Below are 24,886 nucleotides of genomic sequence, written 5' to 3' on the forward strand. Positions count from 1 at the left end.
AGCTAATAAAATAGAATTCAATATTAACTTGGAGCTGCTCCTCTTCCAAATGCAGATGCTATCAGTCATCCATATCCACTCTTATCATGTTTCAGATCTTTTACACACATAGATGTGATGTTTCACTGGGTCTGCCTTGTCTTGTTTTCTTCTGGCAGCACTCATCTTGGTCACGAAAAAACCCAGCAGCCCCTTCACATGAAGTTTCTGATGTCCCATTCTGAGCAACTTTACATGTTAGTAAGGAAGAGCTGAAAAAACCGCAACCCCACAAATAAAATAAAAGAAAGTAACAAATTGGAAGGCGATAAAAACTGGTAAAAAACAAACAAACCAACTGACCAACCAAAAACCTGGGATCAAACCCTGATCAGGGAAAAAAATGCCAACAACTGTGCCAAGGCTCTGCCTAAGAGAACAAAAAGACTCCCATCAGCCAGCTTGCCACTAAACAGAGCTCCATCCTGGAATAGTTTAGAAACTGAAAATGATTTGCCTGCTGCAGAAAAACCTCTATTTCTAAGAAGATGAGATATTCATGCCCAAGTGTGAAGTAAGTACCTTCCACCCAAGGCAAGGATTGGGTGGAGCTTATGCAGGACCTCAGGAAATGCATAGTATGTTCCCCTGATATGTATGGCCTCGGGCAGTCCTGTGGATGTCCTGCTCCTTGTTGTTATGGGAGTTATGGCAGTACACACACATTTTTGACACATTTTCCTGCTGGTTTGGTAGGGGAGAAAAGAAAGTTGTAATCACAACTTGTAGCTAGCCTGACTTGCGTTTTAGACACTTTTCATATTGGCTACATTTAAAAGTGTTGATGGGTGAAAACTTTGAAGAAGTTAGAGATGGAGGAGGCCTACAACATTGCCTTTTCCATTCTCCCAGCAGTGCAGGACCATGTCTCTTGCTCATTTCCTAGTGACTTGCCAGGTATCTTGTCCAAAAACTGTTCCTTCCACTATCTTTGTGAGTTTATTCCACACTTGAATGGCTACCATTGTCAGGAAGTCAAAGTGAACTCAAATTGAACCTAACAAAACCTTTTCTTAGGGCTCAAAATAGTTCATTTGGTTTGTTTTTCTTTAATTTCCATGCATCTCTGACTCGCTGATATCTTCCAGAAGCAGAAGTTCCAAATTTACTTCTGAGAAGACTTTTTCCGGCCCACCAAAAGCAGAAGATATAGGAAATTGTATGAGAAATGTCCGTGTAGCTGTCACCATGACTTCCAGACTGGAAAATGAGAAGAAACTTTTAGAAAACAGAGTTGCTTCTCTGAAGGGATTCTTCTCAGTCTCATGCATGAAGATGATACTCTAAGTAGTTTTGTATGTGAGTTTTGCAGTTAAATGTTACAAAGGGGTACTTTGACATTTTTATGGTCTGTTTTAATTAACTGAAGCAAAATCTGCTCTTCAGAGTGATTCATTTATGCTATCAACCTTTCTATTTTTGTAAGATTAGATCAGGAAGTTCGCATTAGGCTTCCTTTCCTGGAATTCCAGTTGAACATTATTACCCTTTGTTTAGACTGTATCACTTCTTCAGTTGATAAGAGTAGACTTTATTCCACTGGAGATATGAAGATTCAGCAATTTAGATCCCTTAAGGAGCATTCTGTATTTTCCAGTAAATGACTGCACCTCTACATGCTTCAGGAAACTCCTAAAAATGACTACTTTTTTTAAATCTGCAGACGTGAAACTGCATACTATTGCAATGACGTGTCTCAGCAAAGCATACATCATTTTTTTTTTGCGCTTGACAGCAGGAGGCACGTTCTAGATTTGCATTATGTAGTTGTCATTGCAATCCCACAGCTTGATCGTGATCTTCAGGACACTAAAAAGAACCCGGGTGAAAGACTAGATACTCATTCTAAGAGAATAAAAATTTGGAGTAATGCACATATTTTACACTCCAAAGTAATTTGTCATCTTTTAAACTTCAAAGTCGCCACTTGAAATCTTAAAATCAAAGTGCATTCCTAAGGGAGGCATTGTAAAATGCCAAAGTTACAACTTCAAGCACGATTCCTGATCAAGATTTGTATTTTGGGTTGTTGTAATCATCTTTAAAATCTGTGAATTAACAGTGATGTAAAAATACATTTACATTCTTTCATTCTGGACTGTTTTCTGAAATTACAACTATATAGTACAAATCTGTTTATACATGAATACATTTGCTGTAATATTCTTTGAATATTACATTTGTTTTACTCTGTAGTGCCCTAGATCCTGGTTACATACGTGAAAAATTGCTCAGGTTTACAATGTATTTAACTTCTTGGATAATTGCAATTGATTTTATTTACTTTTTTGTGGAGTTGGTTTGGGGGGGGAGGGGTGCCTAGGACAAATTCTAGCTTTGCAAACAAAGAAAAACACATTTGTTCTTAAGCTAACACCTGAATTTCTTGTTACATTTGCACTAGAAGCAAGTTACACTTCTAACATAGTCCAGCTGAATCCCATATTCTTATCTGCCAGGATTTCCTCTGGTGACTGGATTCGATTTGTCTTTCAGCTACAGTAACAGCTCTGCTTCTCTCCGGAGCCAAAGGTTTCTGACATCGTATTTATCTATACTTATAAGTGAGGGCACTGAACTATAGCCTTACGTAGCCAGCAGATTTTCCAAACCATCTAAAGTATACGGGAGGACAGTGTGATAAGTATTCCTAAACTGACCCCCCTCCCTTAGAAATGATAGATATAATTCTCTACATATTTATACAATAGAGACAGATAGGTATAAAATAGACCTCTATATCTTTTCATGTCATTTTCTGTTCTCACATATTTGTAAAATATGAAGTGAAATTAAATCTGCAGAAAAAATACTTTTCATCTTTCCAAAACCTATCAATATCTAGTTCACTTGTATGTTAGGCAAAATCTCCATAAATAAAAATAAATCATATAAAGTTCATGAATGTGGTTGTTTGTAGAGGACAAATAACTCCTATTCATATTAACTTAGAGGGGGCTAAACCCAAAAACGTTCATAAAATAACTTAGTGTCTAGCCCTAATTATTGCGAACAAAGATCAAAAGAAGAGCTTATCAAAAGTGGAGACAGTTTATTTCCATCTTGGAACAAAGGACAAAAGCCACAGTGTCTTGTCCTTTCCTTTAAGGTTTCTCTGTCTGCTCCCTTCCACTCCCTTTCCTGATAGGCTGCAGTGCCTGGATGGCTGATCTGTTGACCAAAACACAATAATCAATTCTGGGGAACATGTCAGCTACTTATTTTTATAACAGGAACAATGGAAATAGCATCACATTGTTAATAGAGGTAAAAGTGATTAAAAATACCCTCTTGAGTTTTCCTTTCTAGCTCCCATCATCACAATGCGCTGGAATTGATCCAGAACAAACTATGACTGTAGAGACACACATTTTTACAGGAATTGGAGAGCTTTGATTCATCTTTAGCCTGTGAAGGAATGCCTGTCTTCTAAAACTGCTCCTATATGAACCAAAAATAACTAAATAGCCTTTTAATGCACACATTTATTTTCAGATTATTACTATTTCACATCTAAAGCAAAATAGAGGTATTCATTTCTAAATCAGTCTTAGAGAGCATATTTATTTCTTTACAGTACAGGCATACACAGTCTATGTCAAAATACTACAAAGAAATCTGACTAAGAGCCTTTATTTGCTAACGCTGCAAACTGCAGAGCCACATTCACAAGTTTGTGGCATCACACAGATTTTTCATAGTACCATGTTCTGAAAATTCGACTGAGTAATTATGTACAGAATGCAAAAGACAACACACTCACGGGTAAACATCTTTAAAAGATGTATTAAACTCATGCATAGAGAAAGTTGCACAATATTTGCTTGGCTTAAAAAAGTAGCATAAAGTTCTCCAGAATTTTAAACAGGCACAGCAAATTTTGTTCCCCGTCCAACAGAGAAACACTATTGAGCACATCGATGCAAATATCCCTCATGTGCTTTTATTTCCCTATTAAAAAAGAAAAATGCCTGTGTTGATTTTGAGGCTATCATATCCAGTCTAAGCTTCTTGATATCAAGACAGCTAAGACTAAGATGATTCAAATAGGTGAAACCTCTTTCAGTGTTACAGAGGTCAGATAAACAGTGCCTGGTGCACTCTTCTGAGACAAGCCACTCATTCTGTGCCAAGTATTATTAAAAATTCATTTTCTTAGCTGACACATGGACTTTTCATGCACAGAGACCATTATGAAAAGCCTTGCTGTTCTGAGAATCTGTACTTTGATTTCTGGCATTATCAGCCAGATCAGAAACAGTAGGTACAAGTGGCCAGAGGATAAAGCATCAGCTTTTCATTCTTGAGAAGCTATTCTTAACAGAATGAGCATCAGAGTTTCAGATGAAGTGTGGTTGGGATCACAAATATGGTCTGTGAAAGAGCCTGAAAATCCGTCACCTAAAAACTAAGGCCACGATCCTGCGAGGATTTATGCACTCAAATTTCAGCATACCCTTCAAACCAAACAGAGTTGCATACATGAATTTGTAGGAATGAAGTTTCAATTCCTTTTTTACTCTGAAATGAACAAAGCCCTTTCTAATCAAGGAAGGAGGTCGTGCAAGATGACAAATATTATTTCAAGACAAGCAGACCAAGCCATCGTAATTGTCTGAGCTTTCCATTCTACTCTTCACTATGCTATAGAGTAGCTATAAAACGGGAGGTAGCTCTCAATTTTTTTTACACTATCCTCTGTGTGCTCTGATGATTTACAGCCCGATGTAACTAATTGGTGTATAAGGCAATTCTAGCAGAAATTCAGCAGGACACTTGGAGACCACTCTCTTTGCTGTTTCGCTTACTATATTTGTCCACATCCAAGGGTTCTGAGCACTGGGTATCACCTGGCTCCATGGAAGCGTTAAATTAATTGCTACATTTGCATTAGCTGTACAGTTGCAGATAGGGTTCGCTCTGTCACTGTTCACTCAGTCTAGCAGTGATCTCATCTCTCAGTCTCCCTATAATTTCCTTTTGAGTTCTAGATTCCCAGTTCCTTCTAGAAACTAGATATATTTTTCATTTGCTTTGTATGCTCTTCCCTTTTTCATCGTTGGGGAACCCTGTTCAACAGTTCTGGATTTAATGTTCCACCTGCTCTTCACTTTTGCATTGGCTAAAGGAGAAGGAGCTGAGTAAAAAACCTAAGCAGGGCACTTGTACCCCTCGCAGTCACTATCGGTAACAGCTAGCTATGAAGAGGCAAAAGAAGAGAAAGAGAGAAATAGAATGAAAAGAAATGGAAGAAAAGAGGTGAAGAAACTGCCAGCAGGTGAAAGAAATACCGAGTACAGCTGCTACAGACATGAAGATGAGAAACCCCTATTCCAGGTGCAGAGCTCGTTGCGGGGCTTAGGAAAGAAAAGGTGTTATCAGAAGGTAGTGCAGCAAGACATTCTGCCCTTTAGAAACAGATGGAGCACCCAGGAATCCTACATGAGCTAAAAGCTTGCCTGGGTGGGCAATAGCTCGCTATCTCAGAAGCAAAGCTAAGGGTGAGTTGTCCCTGTTCTCATTCTGCACGGTTGGTTTCCCACATGGCCCAAACCTTACGATGAAGTCAGCTAACTTTGTGAAATGCAACAGAAGCAGCAAAGGAGGTAAGCTACCAAACTCTTCAGATACCCACCTAACACAGAGGTGAACACCAGCTTTTGGGTTTGATTCAATTTTTACATATTGAGAATCACATAAATTTATTGTCATTGATATGAAAGCAGGAAGTTTCTAAAACATATGTTTAAAACTTACTTTCAAGACAGTCTATGATTTTGAGGTATCTGGCTTATAATTTTTTGATATGTGGAATTCTTGCCCCCCAGGTCAAGTGGGAGGTGGCTTTTATTTCCAAATATTTTCCAAAGAGTTCAGTTCACTTCATCAGCTGAGAAATTCCAGATTCTGACCTGTTAGAATCTAAGTTTTCAGGATATTTTTGGTTAGAGCTTTTTCTTAGTGCTGTCACTGATTTACATTAAGGAGCTGAGAGGCAAGCATGTGGTTTCTTAGAGCTTAGGTAATTAAGTTTGTAAGGTCAATATGACATGCATGACAGATTCTAAAGAGCTACCGGTAAATCAGATGGAAAGCTCTCCATATACACCTTTCAAGTCATTGTTTATATTTCCTGACTAAAAATCAGATGCCAGGAGCACTGTTAATCTTGAGGTTTAATAGACCTTCTGTATCTGGAAGAAATAAAGATTCCTCAGCAGAGAAAATTGAGACTACTGTACTCTAATGCTGCTCATGAGAAATATAATTCTACTGAGTGATGTAAAGGCTCTTGTTTCAAAGGAGAGAAAGTTCTGGTTCGAGCATGAAAGGTGCAGGACGTCCTACCACCGTTAATCACTCGCCCCATTGATCCTAGCACAGGTATGTTCCTGGCCACCTTGAACTCTCTGAAGTTGCCATCAAACAAAAAGCAGGTTAGCCGAATCAGACTCTTTTGTCCTGCGTTACTTTTCTCAAAACAGATCCTTCTCCTTTTAGAAGTACAAGACCAGAAATGATCCGTCCCTTCGTGGCACCACATCCTACAAATAATGTTCATACATTTAAGTGGGGTCCACGAAAAAATAAGTAAGCTCCCTATCTATTTCAGGCATATTGTTTTGTACCACCTATGCTATATGTTGATGATTCTTCAGTAAAACCATCAGAAACAAAAGACCCAAAGAATCTAACGGCAAAAAGGTTTTAAAAACATCGGGGTTGTATCTGTGCCACGTACGCATTGCGTCAGATCCCCACAGGGCACATCACGTTACCAGGGCAGCCGGACGCTTGGTGGTGATGGAGGAAGAAAGGGGTTCTTCAGGATGCATTTGTCCCTGTACTAAAGGTGTCCTATAAAAATGTGAACCTTTTGCTGCAGAAGGAGTAAGCCTGTTATCTGAAAGCTAAATCTGCATTACAACAGAATAAATTGTTTAACAGAGTTACACAGCAGCTCCTTAGGTCTTGCAAATTACTGTGCACCCACAGGCTTCAAAAATGACCATCTACAACAGCAGCAGTCTGCTTCATTGCATTCTTTATTTAAAATAACAGAAAGCAAGCGAAGGGTTTGCTCTGTTGCTTTAGTGACAGAACTGTTGTAAAGTTTAATACAACAGCCAGGTAAACTCAGTTTGTCAGGTGCACTGGACAAAGAGATTTAGGTTAAAAGCATTCTTCAAACACAGCTACCTGTCTTTGTATTTTGAAGTCTGATTAAAAGCAAGGCATCTCAGAATACGAGAGGACCCTGATTTTAAGTTGCCTTAGTAAAAATGGTGCTCTTTCATATATTCCCAGTAATAAAGGATAGTAAAGCAATCTCTTTTTTTTTCTTTAATTCAGAATTTAGATATTTAAAAACTGCTCTGGGCTAAAGTTAGATACAAGAGGTCTGCTCTCTCAAGAACAAACTCTTTTACCCTGTCTCTTTGTAAAATGATATGAAGGCAAAAGTAAAACCTCAGAAACAAGCAGAGGGAAAAAGGTAGCCCTTCATAATGTGACAGTGTTGAAATATGAAAGCAAACTAACCGCTTTCCGTGTTTCTTTTTCTTGTGGTCATGTAACAGAATATGTGCCTTTGTTTTTAAAACATGCAAGCTCCTATTAACCTGTCAGTCACTTCCACGTATTGTATCATACATTCACAAATAATATCGTACAGTACCCTCACTCTCTGTAACAGGCTGGCATAAAAAGAGAAATCTAGCATGGGGGAGGAGGAAGCATGTTTCAGCTAAACTGGCCATCCATTTAGAATTCATGATCCTAAATTTTCGAGTGACGAATGAACACCCCAACAATTCTGTTACTCCTCCTAATCCCCGTCAGGTCTCGAATCTGTTGATGAAGGCCAAACAGCCACTTCTTTCTGCCTGACCCTCTCCCCTTGCTATTGCTGGCTCTCATTCAAGCCAGGATCCCATTTATCTGGGTAATATACACCTAATAAATCTTCTCCAACTCAGTTTGTTCTTGCTGGCAAGACAGCTAGCTTCCCCCTCCACTTCTCTCGTCTTTCCTCAGACATCATTATGGGTGTTGACACTCCAGCGAGTTACTTAAGGTGCCCTTAAGTAAATGTCTGCATGTACACATCTCCCAGTAAAACGCGAGGTAATTTCTGCCGTAAGCTGGTTTTCAGCTGCAATAAGCAATAGCACGGGCATGGCCAATGAAAGAAGCAGTCAAACTGGCAATCTGCAAGAGGATTTTTGTGAGGCACAGTGTCAGCATAATAATCTCACACAGCACTTTCCACAGTGCATCTCAAGGGCTTTGCGAAAGAGGCACTTATTGTTCTCCCTATTTCGTCTAGGGAAAAATGAAGTATGAGAAAGGGAATGGATAGACCAAGGCTGCCCTGTAAGTTAAACCAGGACAAGACTGCAGATAGGTATTTGGAGTCTCAGCCCAGTGCGCTGTCAGGAACGGGACCAAGAAGGATTATGAATCTATCCTGACTTACACTAGGCCTGACTTTGTTCACTGGGCTTATTAACATGTGTTTTGCTTCTTCCCTGTCTCTGTAGCTTGATGTTACATTAACAACAGCTACTCTCCATGCTGTAGTGTGAAGATAGTACCTCCCCTGATGAATGCTGAAGTGAAATTAGCCATCACAGTGTAAGTGTTCCAGTCGCCACAGTTACTGTGCTTTATTGAGTCCTGGTTTTAAAATGATTTCCTGAGTCCTGGAGATTCCCCAAGGCTAAAATAGCAGCAGTCTTTCACATAATGGGTCAGCTGGTCCAGGTGGATGCATGTGCCCATTTCCTCCAGAGGAAATAAGTTTAATGAATATAGGGTTAATTTAATTAAAAAGCCTTGGATCACACAAGATGGAAGATGGAAGCAAGAAAAACTTTGCTCTTGAAAAGAAATTTTTCATTGTTCATGATTTTTTTACTTACTATAATGATAAAAGAAAAAGAAAAAAACAAACAATCACTTCCTTTGCTTCCCTTCTACTCCTTTCTACCAGAGCTGGGCACTGCATGGCTGACATGGTCTGCCCAGGGTATCATGCTGAAAAGTCCAGCGTATCTTGTGTGCTATAACAACACAGCTGCTTCATAAACCAAATTTTAACGACTGTTTTGACATGCTTAAGGCACCACTCTTTCAGTTTTCATCTACTTTAGGGGGCAACTCGCACCTTACATCTTGTTTTAATGAAGGTTACTGTTATCCCTCTGTGAAAGCTGACCTTTCTTCTTCATCAGACTGGAGGTCATGCATGAACACAGAATGAGGTTTAAAAATAACCCTGCATCTTACGACTGGAAAGCCTTGGAAACTGGCAGTTTTAAAAGTGGAAGGTAAAGTCTATTAGCTTAAAAATGAAAAGGGAAGAACTCGTTGATTTAGTGAAGATACAGCTGCTGTCACAAGCACGCAGAGTGAAAACAGGAGTGCTGGTCTGAAAAAATACCCTCCTCTTTCCCAAGCAACACAAAGCTGAGATATATATCCTGCCTCCCTTATACACCATCACCAAGTTGCTCATCTTTGATCATTCTGTAATATGTATTTTGAGTAACAGCATCCTTTGTGCTGTCTTCCTCTCCCACTTCATTGCACACCGTGACTTGCAGGCGCAGAGGAAGAGGAGCAGGGGTGCGAATCTGGGCACACCCACTGCCGTTCAAATGACCCACGAAGAGAGGACAGGGGTGGGGGATGACTCCTGGTGCCACACGGCCACCCAGGCAGCTACCACAGCTAGAACCAGGGATGATGCCTTGGCAGAGCCAACCCTTGCTGCAGCTTTCTCTAACAGAGGGTGTTAGTCGGTCCCCTGTGACCTGCGTATCCATTCGGTCTCGCTGACACGACCACGCCCACCACATACATGCAGAGGTTTTAGTCCTGATAATTTCAGGTTCAGATTCCTTGTTGTGAAGCAGTGATGCTGTCTTCATCAGTAAAAGAACAGTTACTTTTTTAAGTATAAGGAAGAAGGACTTCTATGTGCCACAAGCTATATATTTACTCTGGATCGTCTCTAAGCCTTCACCACAAGTTAGATATTCTAGCTCCCCTCCTCTAGCAATTCTTCTAAATAAGCTTTAGTTTATCCAAATCTGCCTTCCCTACTTGCTTGGAAGTTAAATTCAGTTGGTTATTTTTCCAAAGGTGAATCACTTTTTGAAATGTAAAAATACAGCTTTTAATTGAAGGGAAGGCAGACCCATTAACAGTATAAAATAGTGCAGTCTTCAAAAAATAAATCATCACCAGTGACAGCATCTTAAACACAATATGGAAAAGATACCCTACATCTCCACCGATTTCTATAAACCAGTAGTATTCCATGTAACCAAGGAGCTTACCCTCTGTTTTTAAAACGGACTGAAAATACTTATTTTCCCTCCTCCTTCTATTTCAGTTTATCTGTATTTATATTTTACCAGATCGTATCTTTGTTGAACCATATAATGAATTTTCATTTCTCATCCTTTTGTGCAGCCATATAATAGAGCCTTTCTTAAGCATAGTGTGAACCTGGTAATTTCATTTTCAGCCTGAACTGTTGAACTCCTAGTGTTTGAGGGCATTCGAAAACAGACAAAAACATAGAGCTCACTGTTCCCTTCTTCTAAACCAGTCAGTTCTATGCACCACAAAGACTAAGGCAAGGTTAATTTTCTTTACTGTTTACTATTCAAAAAACAAAAAATAAAACAAAACAAAACAAAAAAACCCCCACAACCCTACATCTTGCCTGGTATCAAATACAAGTAAGAGTTTCCTACACATGGCGAGCTGGTAATATTTCTAATACTGTTTATTTCTAAAGGAATATTTCCAGAGCAAAGAGCCCACCGATTACAAGCAGTAGAGCAGCACCTATCTTTATGCAATATAGTGACTTTACTATGTAGTTTGTTAAAAAGTACTTTGGAAAGATGCTTTCTTTCGTTTTGTGATTCTCTAGGAGGCGAAACAATAGCTTTGCTTCTCTGAAAGCAAGGCCCTCTTAATACCTCTTATCTCTGAGAAGTGATAGTCCCAACACCCTTTGTCAACAGGCCTGAACAGTTCCAGGCTCCTTTAAATAATTACTTTTTGGTAAAGTCAAGTGCTAGAAAATGCGAACTTCATGATTTCCCTGACAGTGGTTGGAACATGAAGGTCCTCGGGACTGTGGAAACGCTACACACAAATACCCCAGCCACGAGGAATCCAAGCCTAGGGCCAGAGGCCTGGAAACTCGGGATGAAACTGCTCTATAATCTATCCTGCCGTTGCTGGGAGGATATTAATACCAGCATTTCGAATTGCCTGACAATCCTGTGTTTGTAGCAGCAGGTCAGTTGACTAATGACGGATTGGGACTTCTCTGTGTGCTGCGCTATTGAGAGGAGAAAGGATGACAAGGGTACAGTTAACCATTAAGGCATTTGGGCCTGGGAGGGAAAAGAGAGGACAATCAAGTCCTTATTATTAGATGTCCTGCGAATCACTCCCTTATGCAGTTACAACAGAAGGAGAATTCACCTTTTAAAGTGAATAATTGTGCCTGTCGGGCAATCCTTTACAATTACTCTACCATCCAGCTCATTGATTGCATTAAGGATAACAGTACTCCACAGAAACAATCCTCTTAGGCAGGCTGCTTCTGAAATCCTCTCTCTCGGTCAGGCCGCTGCCTGCTCTTTGAATAGCCAGAGAGATAAAGAAATAAAAATATTAAGGGCCAAAGCTCTGCTGATTTCACAACGCTCTTTAAAGCCGGATGAGTGATTAGGGTGGGTGGTTGTAGCCTGCTAAACACCCATGCCTCAGGTGGAATGCTCCTCCGAGCACGTTTTTGAGCAAATGCAAGACTCGTGCCTTTGCTTTTCAGCTCCGAAAACACGCTGCTTAAGCAGCCCTGTAGAATTCCAGGTTAAAATGCAAGCCAGAGAGACTGCGTGTCTTCAAGGGTTGATAACGAACTAGAATCAAAGCCTTTCTCTTTCAGATTACCAGCAAGAATCTAATCCAGGTCAGTGATAATCCTCGGGCATCTATTTAGCGGTGATCCCAGCAGACAGACTGCTCCACCACAAAAGTCACTGGTTCTGACATTGCTGAGGGAATCCACAAAGGCTGAATGAGGATGGAGATTCCTCCTTTACTGCTGGAGATAATTAGCTTTGCTGAACTAAAGCACACAGTGTTTTATCATTTGCATTATCATTCATTTACAGCTTTACAAAGTGGTAGAAGTGAGAATGATAACCCCTGCTTTAACTACTGAGGGCTTGCCATCTTCGGTGTCTAGGCCACATTTGTAGTGGATTCACCCATCTCGTCACTCACCCCTTTCAGAACCCTCAAACAAAACTCTTTGACTTCAAATTCCTGTTTTGCATCTATCACACGAGCCTCTCCCTCCAGATTCTACTTCACTCCCACACCCATCTCCTCTCCTCATTCTTTTTTCAGCTCCCTTTCATGCTGCTGAGTCCTCCAAACCCTTCCCATTTTTTTCCTGCAGAGTAGAAGTCCATTCTCTCCTTCTTCAAAAGCTTCCTGTGGGTCCTATACAAAAGCTTCCCGTACAGAGACGCAGGCTTGGGCCAGAAAGCAGCCCAGGCAGTCCACGTTTATGAGAACAAACTCTGCTTTTCACCCAGGGTATTAATTTGGTGGTCTTCTGGTTCCACCGTTACCCTTGTGATGGAAGTGCCTTAGCACCAGCAGGTTGTTCTACATATTCTGGCTAATTTTTTTTTTTTTTTTATTTCCACTTCCTTTCGAGGATGCTTCTTGGAGAAACAATTTCTCTCTTTTCTAGAATTCAGACTCTGAAAATCACACGCAATGCGCAATCAGTGTTTTCCATCTCATCACGACTATTCTGTCACTTCCTAGTCTACCAACTGCACAAAACTACAGACAATACAGACAGAAAGGCAACGAGTAGTTGAGGAGCTACTGGAGAGAGTCTGGCGGAGGGCTATGAGGATGATGAGGGGACTGGAGCATCTCTCCTACAAGGAAAAGCTGAGGGATCTGGCCTTGTTCAGCCTGAAGAAGAGAAGGCTGAGAGTGTAACCTATCAGTGCTTACAAATATCTGCAGGGTGGGGGTCAGGAGGACGGGGCCAGACTTTTCTCAGTGGTGCCCAGTGACAGGACAAGGGGCAACGGGCACAAACTGAAGCAGAGGAAGTTCCAGCTCAACATGAGGAAGAACTTCTTCCCTCTGAGGGTGACGGAGCACTGGAACAGGTTCCCCAGAGGGGTTGTGGAGTCTCCTTCTCTGGAGATATTCCAGACCCACCTGGACGCGGTCCTGTGCAGCCTGCTGTAGGTGGCCCTGCTTCGGCAGGGGTGGTTGGACTAGATGACGCACAGAGGTCCCTTCCAACCCCTACCATTCTGTGATTCTGTGATTCTGTGAGACTGGGATTACCTTCTCTGTTCAAAAACTGGGGTGTAGCGTACATCTGTCTTCCCTGTGATAGAGTTAAGAATTCACATTTTATGGGACTGATCTACCTTGTAAACATATATCCTGGTGCCTTACAAGAAGTGTTCAAAAATAAGGGCAAATGTGGCTATGCCAAGAAGAGCTGGAGCGAGTTTGGATATGAAGAGGTAATTGATTAAGCGAGTAACATATGTAAAGTCAAGCTTGAAGATACTGTGCAGTTCCATCGTCTTCTGGGCTATTAAAGTAAATTAATGACCTGGAGCTGTGTAGGGGTTTCCAGAAACAACACTGCAATAGCCAACTGGCCACAGTTTGCAGCCTACAGAAGGGGGAGATGTTTATTCTTCAGCAAATTGCCTGCTCAGGCACCACACTATATATACTCTGTGTCTGACAGATCATAGTGCAGAAATGACAGCTGAATCTTAGAATAACACCAGCGAGTATAAAATACGATGTTGGCTTGGGAGAGGACGAACGAATCGTAATCTTTGATGGGATGCAGGTATTTGCAAAATTTCACAGCACTCTTTTCCATGCTGATAGTTTGGCAGCTGCTCAAAAGTAGCTGTTTTGTGCTATGTTGAAGCTCTGATTGTGAGCGTCGACCAAGAAATACGCCGTCTTACCACCTTCACAAAATATACAGTGGAGTAAATGGTGTCGGGAGTGACTACCAACCACAGGGTGATGAAGCCGGGCTTTGCTTCGCTATCCACAAGCCATGAATCATAGAACCATTAAGGTTGGAAAAGACCTCTAAGATCATCGAGTCCAACAGTCAACCCAACTCCACCATGACTGCTAAACCATGTCCTGAAGCACAATATCTACACGTTTTTTGAATACATCCAGGGATGGGGACTCCACCACCCCCCTGGGCAGCCTGTTCCAATGCTTGGTGTTCCAACACCACCATGCCTGCTAAACAACGTCCTGAAGTGCCATGTCTACACGTTTTTTTGAAACCCTCCAGGGATGAGGACTCCACCACCCCCCTGGGCAGCCTGGTCCAATGCCTGACCACTCTTTCAGGAAATAAATTTTTCCGAATATCCAATCTGAAACTCCCTTGATGCAACTTGAGGCCATTGCCTCTTGTCTTATAGCTAGTTACTTGGGAGAAGAGACCAACACCTGCCTCACTACACCCTCCTTTCAGGCAGTTGTAGAGAGTGAGAAGGTCCCCCCTCAGCCTCCTCTTCTCCAGACTGAACAGCCCCAGCTCCCATAGGACTTGTTCTCCAGACCCCCCACCACCCTCACTGCCTACGCCCACGCCGTGGTCCCCATAGTGATAACAGCCATGGGTTTCCACCCAGGTCCAAGCTGAGACTTTTGACGGCGTGCGGGCGTTTCCAGGCATTTAGAGCTTTGCCAGGGCTGCTTTTGATAAAAACCCACCGCGATAGCTGTCAGCCATTAGAAATCGCGAAGGGGGCAGGAGCCATCAGGTTGTCTTTGGTGCGTGAAGCTCACCTCGTCCCCCCCGGCGTGCAACGAGTGGCTGCGCGTGTCGCTTTCTGTTTGTATCTAAGGGTGTTTTTATATATATATTTATATTTTTATGTATATATTTATGTTTAGATAAATAAAGTGCCTCTCGCCACGTTGGTAACCATTCTTTGGCACCGCTCTGATGGCCGAGGTGAGGAGCCAGCCTGTTGCCACCTCACCCCTTCCATTCCCAAACAATTTTTTAAAGAAAAAAAAAACCAAAACACCAAAAAAGCGACAAGACTTCGTATTTCAGGGCCGCGACCGTGGCTGCGCGGAGAGGGGCGCGGAGAAGCGGGGCGGGCCCTGCCCTGACGGCGGGGCGGGCGCGGCTGAGGGGGCCGGGCGGGCGCGGCTGAGGGGGCCGGGCGGGCGCCCCGCTCCGCTGCTCCGCGCCGGGCGGCAGTTGGGAGCCGCCGCCGCGCAGGAAGGCGGGCGGGCAGCGAGGGAGCCGGGCGGGCAGCCCTCAGGCAGGCAGGCAGCCCCGCGGAGGCACCATGATCCTCACACGTAAGCTCGGCGCTCGCCCGCCCTGCCCGGTTTTTTTTGGGGGGGGGGGGACGGGGACACGGACTCGGCGCGGTGGGGTTTGGGGGGGGACGGGGGCAGCCCCGGGGCGGGGGGGCGGCGGCCGCGGGACCTGAGGCGCTGAGGAGCGGCGGGCGGGCTGCGGCTTCTCTCCGGGGACGGCACCGTCCCCTCTTCCCTCCCCCCCCCCCTTTTTTTTTTTCCCCTCATTTTTCTTTTTTTCGGGAGTCCTTGCGAGGCGGCGAAGCTCCTTTTGAAGGGCTGGGTAATCAGCCCGGTGGCCCGCCCCGGTGTCACCTCCCGGGGGCTTTGATCCCGGCGGAGGAGCCATCGCCCCCCCCCACCCCTGAGGCGAGCGGCAGCAGGGTGCTGCTCTGCCCTTCTCCCTTCCCTCCTGCTCCGCAAACAACCACCCAGGACTTGCCTCCGCCGCAGCTGTGGAGCTGTGTGTTGCCATTACCCTGATGAGCTCTATAGCCAGTCAAGGGGGCTTACTATAACGATCTTTCTCCTTTTTTTTTTTTTTAATTGAATTCCCCTCTTTGGGAAAATTAGATTATTGAAGGAACAGCTACGTTTAAACACCGTATTTAACCAGGTCAGAAGGTTCTGCTTGATGTGTCGCAGTCTGTGTGAGTTGAAAGACTGGGGAATGTGATTTTGTCTTAGCCATCAATTATAGATGCTTTTATTTTTCTTACAGGGGTAAGCGTGATCTGTTTGAATTGCCTTGCCCTGATCAAGCAATTCGTGGCGGCAAATCGGTAATGATGCTCTGAGTCAGGTTGCATTTCAAGGCTGTTTGTGGTGAAGTTAAGGAAGATAATCATAGAATCATAGAATGGTTTGGGTTGGAAGGGACCTTAAAGATCATCTCGTTCCAACCCCCTGCCACGAGCAGGGACATCTTCCACCAGCCCAGGTTGCTCAGAGCTCCATCCAGCCTGGCCTTGAACACTGCCAGGGAGGGGGCAGCCCCAGCTTCTCTGGGCAACCTGGGCCAGTGTTTCACTGCCCTTGTGGGGAAGAATTTTTTCCTAATATCTGATCTAAATCTGCCCTCTTTTAGTTTAGAGCCATTCCCCCTTGTCCTATCACTACACACCCTTGTGAAAAGTCCCTCTCCATCTTCCGAGTATGAGTCTATCTCCAGTTCAGTGTCGGACTGATTGAGCATGCGTCTGGCAACCGGGCTGTTGCTGGCTGGCAGCACGCAGTGCTGGTGTTGGGCATGTCTGTTGGTTCCACAGCTGTAGCCTGCTGTCTTGTCTTCCAGGCATCCTTACTGATGTCCTGTAGGCATCCTGATCCTCATCACAGGTAGAAGCAACAAAAAAGAGAAAAGGTGGCGAGGAATGTCTCTCTGTAGCAAATGGTTTTGGGTTAGTCTTATAGTTTGACTGCGGGATCCTGGTTAAGGCTGAGATTCTTTGTTTGTGGAATATAGTGTATGCAAAAGAAGACGTAGAGATTGTTTTGAGAAGATTGCTTTAATCTACAAGTTCATAGAAATCAAAGCATTTGGAGTGACCTTTTGTAACCTCTAGGACTTCCTGATCTCTTTATCTTCTTTTAAAATAACTTGGCTTGTTAATTGATTTTTTTTTTCTTTTCAAAAGGAAGTGCATATACATTGTTTTAAACACCATGGAGCTATTGTTAAATTCCATTTCTAAGTGGTAGTTAAAAGCAAGAGTAGATCTTGCCATGTTTTCTATTTGGGTTTTAAATCTCCATTGTACAGGTTCAGTCTACGATTTTTAATTCTTGAGTCAGGTTCTTCCCAGGCAGTTCTGCAGCTGCCCTTGCTGGGCCAGAGAGAAAGACTGATGCTAGTCGTGGGAACTCAGAAGTACTCGGTATATTTTGCCTCTGGGAGGGGCAGGAAAAAGGTACTGCCGTTGTCCTTATGCACTAGTCTGAAATGTTTGGATTAGGATTCCTAGAAGAAGGAGATGAGAGGTGAATTGGTTTTGCTTTTCTGGTTCTTCTAATTCATTACATTCTAGGCAATGGTTTGTTTGAGGCATGTGAATTTATGAGTTCTGCAAATATTTAGAGATGCAGTTTGCATGATAACGTTTTTTTCTGGTCAGAATACGACAGTGTGTTATGTTTGGGCTTCTTGAGAGATTCAAAATTCTCTTCCAGTTCCCCTCTGATTGAAGTTGTGCTATTGGCTTCAGCCGTAAAAACAACTGCACCCTCGGCTGGTTAAAAGGAGATGGAGGAAGAGAGCTCATGTGCTTAACAGGATGGTCCTGTACTGTAAACAAGCGCTTTTCATGCTTAACTATCCTTCCTAGCAACAGGAAGAAGGAAATGAGGCTATGCAAAAGGACCCTGACACATTTCAGACAATGCCAGACCCACCCTAGCATTCATACAGTATGGCCAGAAGACTTGGGGAAATAAAAATAACTTCAGATGTTTCCCCTTCCTTCTTGTCCATGCTATAGAAATACAGCAGTCAAATGATCAGCAGTTCACAGAAAACTTGCTGGCTTGATCCACATGGAGTAAAGAAGTGATGCCCCAGTATAATTTACGTATCTTCGTTGGGTCTGATGTTTTTCTGCTTACGGTCTGATCCTCGGTGTTTCAAGACGAATGAATTACAAAACTTTACATCCTCTCTAGTGATGTAGTGAGTGTAGATATCCCATAATTTTGGTAATTTCAGCAATTCCAGGCGCATTTCTTGCTTGTATCTATGCTATCAGTAATTCTGACTGGTGCAGGGTGTCAAGATGGTCTGGTGTGTTTTTTGATGTCTGAGGTTTTTTCCAAGTTTTTTTTTTTCTTTTTTTCCTGTTTATTTTCTCTTCTATTTTTCTCCCTTCTCCTGTTCTAAGGAAGAACCGAAGTCTGTCTTCCAGCAGTGATGAGCAAGTCTTGTGAAAGGGGCACAGGACTGGGCTGTGTTTGGAGCTTTCTACTCCTTTTTGCTGGACGCTCACTCTGCCGTACTTGCTGACCCTGACTGCTACCCTATCCCGCACAGCGTACCTTTAAAATCAGTAGGTCTGTTCATACGGTAGACCACTGACATAACTGACAGAAGTAAAATAAAGTCAAGAATGACTTAACTGGCTAGCTTTAATTCACTGAGTTAATACCATGTAGCTTTCTGAAGTACTTTGGTGTCTCTAGAAGAGCATGATAAGCATTGTTATTTGATAGGATGAACATTCTTTCAAATATTTTTCTAGTATTTGTTTCTCTTGGGAAGGACTGTGCTAGATGAGACTATCCAGTCTCTGCTAATGAAGACATGGTATGATGGCTCGCTTATTGCTGGTGGGGACGTTTTTTAAAGTCCAAAATAGTGCAGAATTCCTTAGACTTGGTTTTAAATTTACTTGTTTTATATTTGTCTCCATTGCTCTATTGAAATGTTCATGTCGGTCTGTGCAAAGAACACTTACTGAGGTGATACATGAAAGACATTTGCTGAAGCCAGCAGTGGACCCAGTTTGACCTTCCCAGACCTATTCTTGTCTTTTACTGAAGATTCAGGATTAAGAAAAATATATCCCCCTCTATTCTTGCATTTTGGGGCTGTTCCTTCTGTGATCCTGTGGACCCACAGAACTGGATGCACTGCTGACTACTCTTCCCTTCCCCCTGCTCTCCGTGTGTGTCTCCAAGAACAGATTTCCTGTGTGTTACAAGAGACAAGAAATTTTCCAGTGTAAAGCTTCGTGGTCTGTTTTAACTTCCCTGCTTCTTTCCGTGCATAGTCCCTCTGCTTTCCTTTGCAGTGCTGCGCTGGCTTTGCAGTGCTGCCATGGCTCTGCTGTACCTAGACCATTCTCTCGTGGTGATCAAGTACTGAGAAAAGCATTTTCAAGTGTGCAATAGCACAGAATACTCTAACTGTAATAACTGGAAATAGAAAGTTCATAGTAATATTTGCTTTGGGAAAAGTCAGATTTGTGTCTTGAATTCTGATTTAGAGAAAGAGGCGTTCAGCTGGGGCACTACCAGCTTTATGCTGGGCTGTTTCACTGCCGCTGGTTTTTTGGTACCTAGTGTTGTCTCGTCCACACAGGGTACGGTTTGGGGACTGGGTCATCAATGAGGGAAGCACTAAATGGTTATGCTGCAAAGGTAGTCTTTCTTCCATACAGTTCTCTATGCGTGTGGGTGGTTTTGAGGTTGAGGCTTAACAAGCTAGGTGTTCAGAAAACGTGTAGATGTGGCACTTCGGGACATGGTTTAGCAGGCATGGTGATGATAGGTTGACGGTTGGACTTGATGATCTTAGAGGTCTTTTCCAACCTTAATGGTTCTATGATTCTGTAAGAAGTAACTGTGTAAAATCTGCTTTATTCTGTATGAACCATTGAGACAGCTCAGATGAGCTCTTACACCGTTACTGTTTCCTAAATCGGAACAGGTAACCCAGGCTTTGGACATTTTTAGAGGAAGTGTCTGTCACACTGGACCTATTCCCTTTTTCCTCCCTCCGGAGCCTTTGATTTGAGCTTTGCACACATTGTGCAAGTTTACTAGCTTGCAGGCAGGGTGCAATGGGAGAATATTAATGCTGGGCTTGGGAGTGGCAATGGTTAATGTTTGCCCTTCAGTATGTTCTCAAAGGTCGTTCTGCCCAAGTCATTTCTGAGAGAAGAGAAGGTTAAAGTCATCTTCTGTTTCCCAGTCTTTGGAGGAGGATTCGTTTCTCACTCTGGAATCCGTCAACATGACCTCCTTCAGAGGATTTGACTAACTGCTTGCTCTGCCCCAAATAATCCTCCTCCAAGACCACCCTGTGTTAATCAGGCAAGATAAACAACCCACGTGCCCAATTATTTCTTAAGGGTTTTTTAAGTCACTTGACATCTTGTTCCTCTTCATCTGTGAACCTTCTTAAAAACAAATGGGAGAAGAGCATCTTTAGTTTATGAAAAGAATCGTTCTTTGGCAGGCAAACTGCCACATGAAGCTTTAGTTTTCTGTTTAAACAAAGTTAGTTTGTAACTTTAGATGGCGTTGTTTTTTTGATTTCTTTCTTAATCCCCCTGTATATGCTCAAAATGCAAAAAAACATTTAGGAATAAATTATGATCCTGATTTACGTTGTAAACCAGGATTTGTGGTGGTTCTGTTTGTGTCCTAGAACATGCTTTCCCAAAGCCTGCAGCAAACTAGGAAGTAATGGAGCTGACTTTGGGCTGTTAGAAGCATGTTTAATAGCGTGAAAACAAGCCGTAATTGCGATCTGTAACAGAGTGTGTAGGGAAGGTGCTTGACAGAGACTTAGGGCTACTGGAATAAAGGATATTCCCCATATTAAGTCTTGAAATGGTGCTGATTTGGTGCTTTTCAGAGCGTAACAGATGCTCGGGGTCCTTGTGCCAGAGGGGAGGACCTTTTGCCAGACAAGGTATGCCCGGGGGGGTGGCTGTGCCCTCTCTGCCCTCTGGCCATCAGGCACTGTCCTTCCTTCTGCTCTGATGAAAACCCGGGCTGCTCCCTGTGCTCGGGATGGACCGTATGGCACAACTGAAGCCTCATTTAAAATATGTTTTGGGTAAAAATAATGAGAACTGTGAAACTGATCCCCTTTATTCCTGAAAAAGAGCATTGTTGGGTTTTAGAGACCCCTCCATCCATGTTGGTAAGGGCTTAGTTCCTCTGAAATTCATGGAGGCTCTCGTTGATTTGCGTGAGTGTTGGCTCAGTCCCTAAACATTTAAAATATTTTCAACAAATGCTGTTTCTCTTGTGAAGTTTTGAGCTGAAAAACTTTTGAAGTAGTTTCGATATGCCTAAGACTATGAAAAGGAGATTCAAGTTAATCAGATTCTGGTTCACAAAAGCGGTATTGTGTTTCCTGTGCTAGCCAAGAGGATTGGCGAGCAATTAAAACTACAGTGTTGTGTAACCTGGTGCAGTTGGTAGGGAGGGAAATTACATACAGCCAACATACACCTATGCAGATATTTTGGAAACCAGTCACACACACACACATATATATCTATATATTTATTTAGCTTTCATCATTAAAGGAATAAACAAACTTAAAGCCCCATCAGTGCAAGCCAGCCATTTGCTCTTTCCAAAAGCTCTGCTGACAAAAAAACGGTGTTCAAGCTTCCTGATTCTTTGTTTTTTTCAAAGATATCAATACATGATCTTAAACATCTGTTTCCTTCCTGCTTCTTCATCTGTTCCCACACAAATTCCAAACATACTCTGTTTCTTCTCCCAGTGTCCTGTGGTTTATACATAACATCAGCAGCATAGTTACTGTCTTGCTGCAAGCCAGTTCCGTATTTAATCCAAAGCCAGCAGGAACACAAGGAGAGCGTTTCTTCAGTTGGTGTCATATAGTTGAGAAATATTTGAGTAACATTCCCCACCACTACCTCTTTCTAGGGTTTTTATGACTAGAAAGCAGTATATATATATTTCGTGTCATATATGGTTTCTTTCAAGAACTTGTGGGGTTTTTTCCTCCAGAAAGTTTTTGGTAAGAAATATTTTCTTAAAATTGTGCTTGTGCCTAAATCGACTTGAATTGACTGTTGAGGCAGGCAGCGTTAAGTGGAGCTCACAGAGTGTATCGCTTGGCTGTGGAAGGTTAATTTAAGCACAGTGAAATACAGGAGGACATCAAAAAAGGCAGCTGCTGTTGCAAAATGTAAGTTGTGCTTTAAAGGTAAAAGGAGAAAAGGGACCTGCTCGGGAAGGTTGTTAGCTTTCTCTTCAAAACCTGCGAGCTCGTCATCGGTTCAAAAGCTATACTTACTACTCTCTTAGACTCACTGCTTCTTCCAGAAGTGGATCCTTCATGGGCTGAATGTGTCAAGACTAATATTTTAGGACAGTTGTATAAGACTAGATTGTTCTCTTAGAATAAGAAGAGATTCCAAACGTGTTAGAAATTTGGCAAGAGCATTTAATGGGATTTTCAGAATTCTCTAGCTTTTAGTGGTTGAACGTCTATTGACAAACCTACCAAGTTTCAGTGTTTGAGGGCATTATCCTTATAAAATGCTGCTCCTCATTGATTACATATTTAGTTTCTTTAGTCCTTGCTACATGCTGCTTTCTCGAAAGATGTGGAGCACTAAGTTAATGATACTGCCTAAGGGATATTTAACCATATAGGTTTGAGAAAAACCAGACTTATGAAAAGGAATTTAATTATTTTCAAGCTACAGTCGCATATCTTCAAAGTGAAAACCATCTGAGGCCGTGGACACAGAGCAGGCTAACTCTGAGGAAGTCGTACTGTCCCAACTTTAAAGGGCTGCAGGCATATGACATTACACAGAACAGATTTATCATTTTCAGTGCCTGGCCTGCTCATTTGTTGGCAGCTGCCATAATGCAGGTTTTTTCCCCCAGTTTGTCTCGGATTTCACATCCATGTTCGTGTGTCTGTAGACTGAGGGATGGTGTGATCAAGTTTAGCGTTGGGACCACAATTCACACATCAGGGATGTAATTCAAGCACTTGGAAAAATGTTTGCTTGTACTTGGGCAGTGGAATTCCATCCAGAGAAGAATATTTCTCTTATATACCACAGCTGGTCTTATAAAATGCGATCCTGAATGATCTCAAGCTTATTAATAGCTCAGGACAGCGTTTTGGAGCTGGACACAAATTTTGCAAAGCACCAGAAATTTCAGAGGGACACGATGTGTAGGCACAGGCAATTTCTGATACAGACTGAAAAAGAGGACGAGCTTCTGAGCGTGCAAGCCCTTTTGCAGCCATTAAACTGGAGCATCAGTCCTGGATGGGAAAGAATCCTCTCTGTGCTCCATCTGTGCCTTGGAAAATGCGCAGGTAGTTCATGGAGCTTTACCCTTTACAGTAAGGAGCAAACGGGTGCGTCTCCAGCATTCATGGTGAGAAATCACATTCTGCGTGTTGCATGGGAGAGGCTCTCTTGCAAGCTAATTCAAGAAGATGATTTTGTATTAAATTTTTACACATTTCTTTTTTTTTTTCTGAAAAAGTCAAATAGGGAATTTCAATTAGAGTATAGGGAATTTCAATTAGAGTGACCTGATCAAAAATTAACCCCAAAGCAAACCAGTTGTTAGGTGTGACATTGGAGCGAACCTGAAGCAATGAATCTGATTTTTTGCTGAAATTTTATTTTAATAGCATTGATTTGACCAATCTCGCCATAGATTTTTACAGTCTGCTCTCTTACTGGAACCAAAAGGTGAGGTGAGTAGAGCTGACGTGTGGAGGTGCTAATATGGCCATAAAGGTGTCTGAGTTGAGCCAAGAGGAAACCATCTGCTCGGAAGAGCTGTTCATACGATGTTTAGCACTTAGGTGAAAATGGAGTCAGCGCATGAGTGTACAAAGACACATCTGCTTTGCACTTTGTCCTGAAAACCCTGAAAGAGCTGGTGCTTAAATTGTGTGTTATTTCATGGAAGCAAAAAGAGAGGAAGAAGGGAAGAAAATGATCTTGCTGCTGCTAGCTAGACTGCTATGATTATTTTTTTCTGAAAGGACATTATTGCAGCATCACACAGTGTGGATTTTATTTTCTATGAGGGAAGGTATCATCCAACAAAAGCCTACAGACATGTTAGAGTTCTCCCTTCTGCAACTGCAGTACCAAACAAGGTATGAATGGAGATAGTTTTGCTATGAAGTTTTAAACTTGCAGGTCCAGGAACAAAGATTAACCAAAGTTAAACAAAAGGGAAGTTAGAAGTTTCCATTTTCACTTACCAGTTTTGGGGAAGAATTGGGTCCTGCTAACCCCCCAGGAAGTGGGTAAATAAGGACTAATGGTTCCCAACCGTACACAAAAGGAACTCCTAGCCTTGATTTGGGCATGGAGGCCTGCTTTGTGAAACAGACTAACAAATAAAGCTGTTTCCAATAAAAATTTCCTGTTTCCTCTTTAACACATTTGCCTGCTGTTTGCTTACACGACACCAAGAATAAAGACTTCATTGTACTCCTTTTTGTGTGGGTTTTTTTTTTTTTTGGTTTGGATTTTTTGTTTTATTTTGTTTTACTTTCTAAAGAGATTTTCTTGTGTATCAGGACATTTAGAACGTTTTCTTTCTTGCCAGTGCTTCTTTCGTACAAGAACCTCCTGCTGCTGAGGGAGGGCACAGGACGCACATCTGAAAAACTGCACATACATTTCTTGCCTGGAATGTATACGGAATTGTAGTTTATTGTAAAGGTTTTAACTGGCGGGGATGTTTGATTCGGAAAGGAAGAGGCACCGCAGGGATGGAGCAGGGAGGAGGGAGTGAATCCTGTCCTTTGCCCGCAGCAAGTTGTATCAGCTTAGCTGCCAGGTCTTCATCGGAAAGATGCTCACGGCGGAGAAATTGCTTTGCATATCGTGGCAGATAAATTAGGGCTGAAGGAGGGCTTCCC

At 42.5% G+C, this 24,886-nt stretch overlaps 1 protein-coding gene across 3 annotated transcripts in view; it reads left to right on the forward strand.

Moving 5' to 3' along the window:
- DLC1 (DLC1 Rho GTPase activating protein) overlaps nucleotides 1–24,886 on the forward strand; it is a 235,745-nt gene that overhangs the window by 180,026 nt on the left and 30,833 nt on the right. The window contains exon 1 of one of the 3 annotated variants that reach the window (XM_075421925.1): nucleotides 15,379–15,486. The exons of the other annotated variants lie outside the window; for them this stretch is intronic. Coding sequence (XP_075278040.1) covers nucleotides 15,474–15,486 — 13 coding nt within the window. The 5' untranslated portion in view covers nucleotides 15,379–15,473. Of the gene's footprint in view, nucleotides 1–15,378; nucleotides 15,487–24,886 lie in introns of those variants that run through there. 3 annotated transcript variants of the gene reach the window in all.

The sequence above is a fragment of the Opisthocomus hoazin genome, chromosome 5, assembly GCF_030867145.1.
Source record: "Opisthocomus hoazin isolate bOpiHoa1 chromosome 5, bOpiHoa1.hap1, whole genome shotgun sequence".
Taxonomy (NCBI): Eukaryota; Metazoa; Chordata; class Aves; order Opisthocomiformes; family Opisthocomidae; genus Opisthocomus; species Opisthocomus hoazin.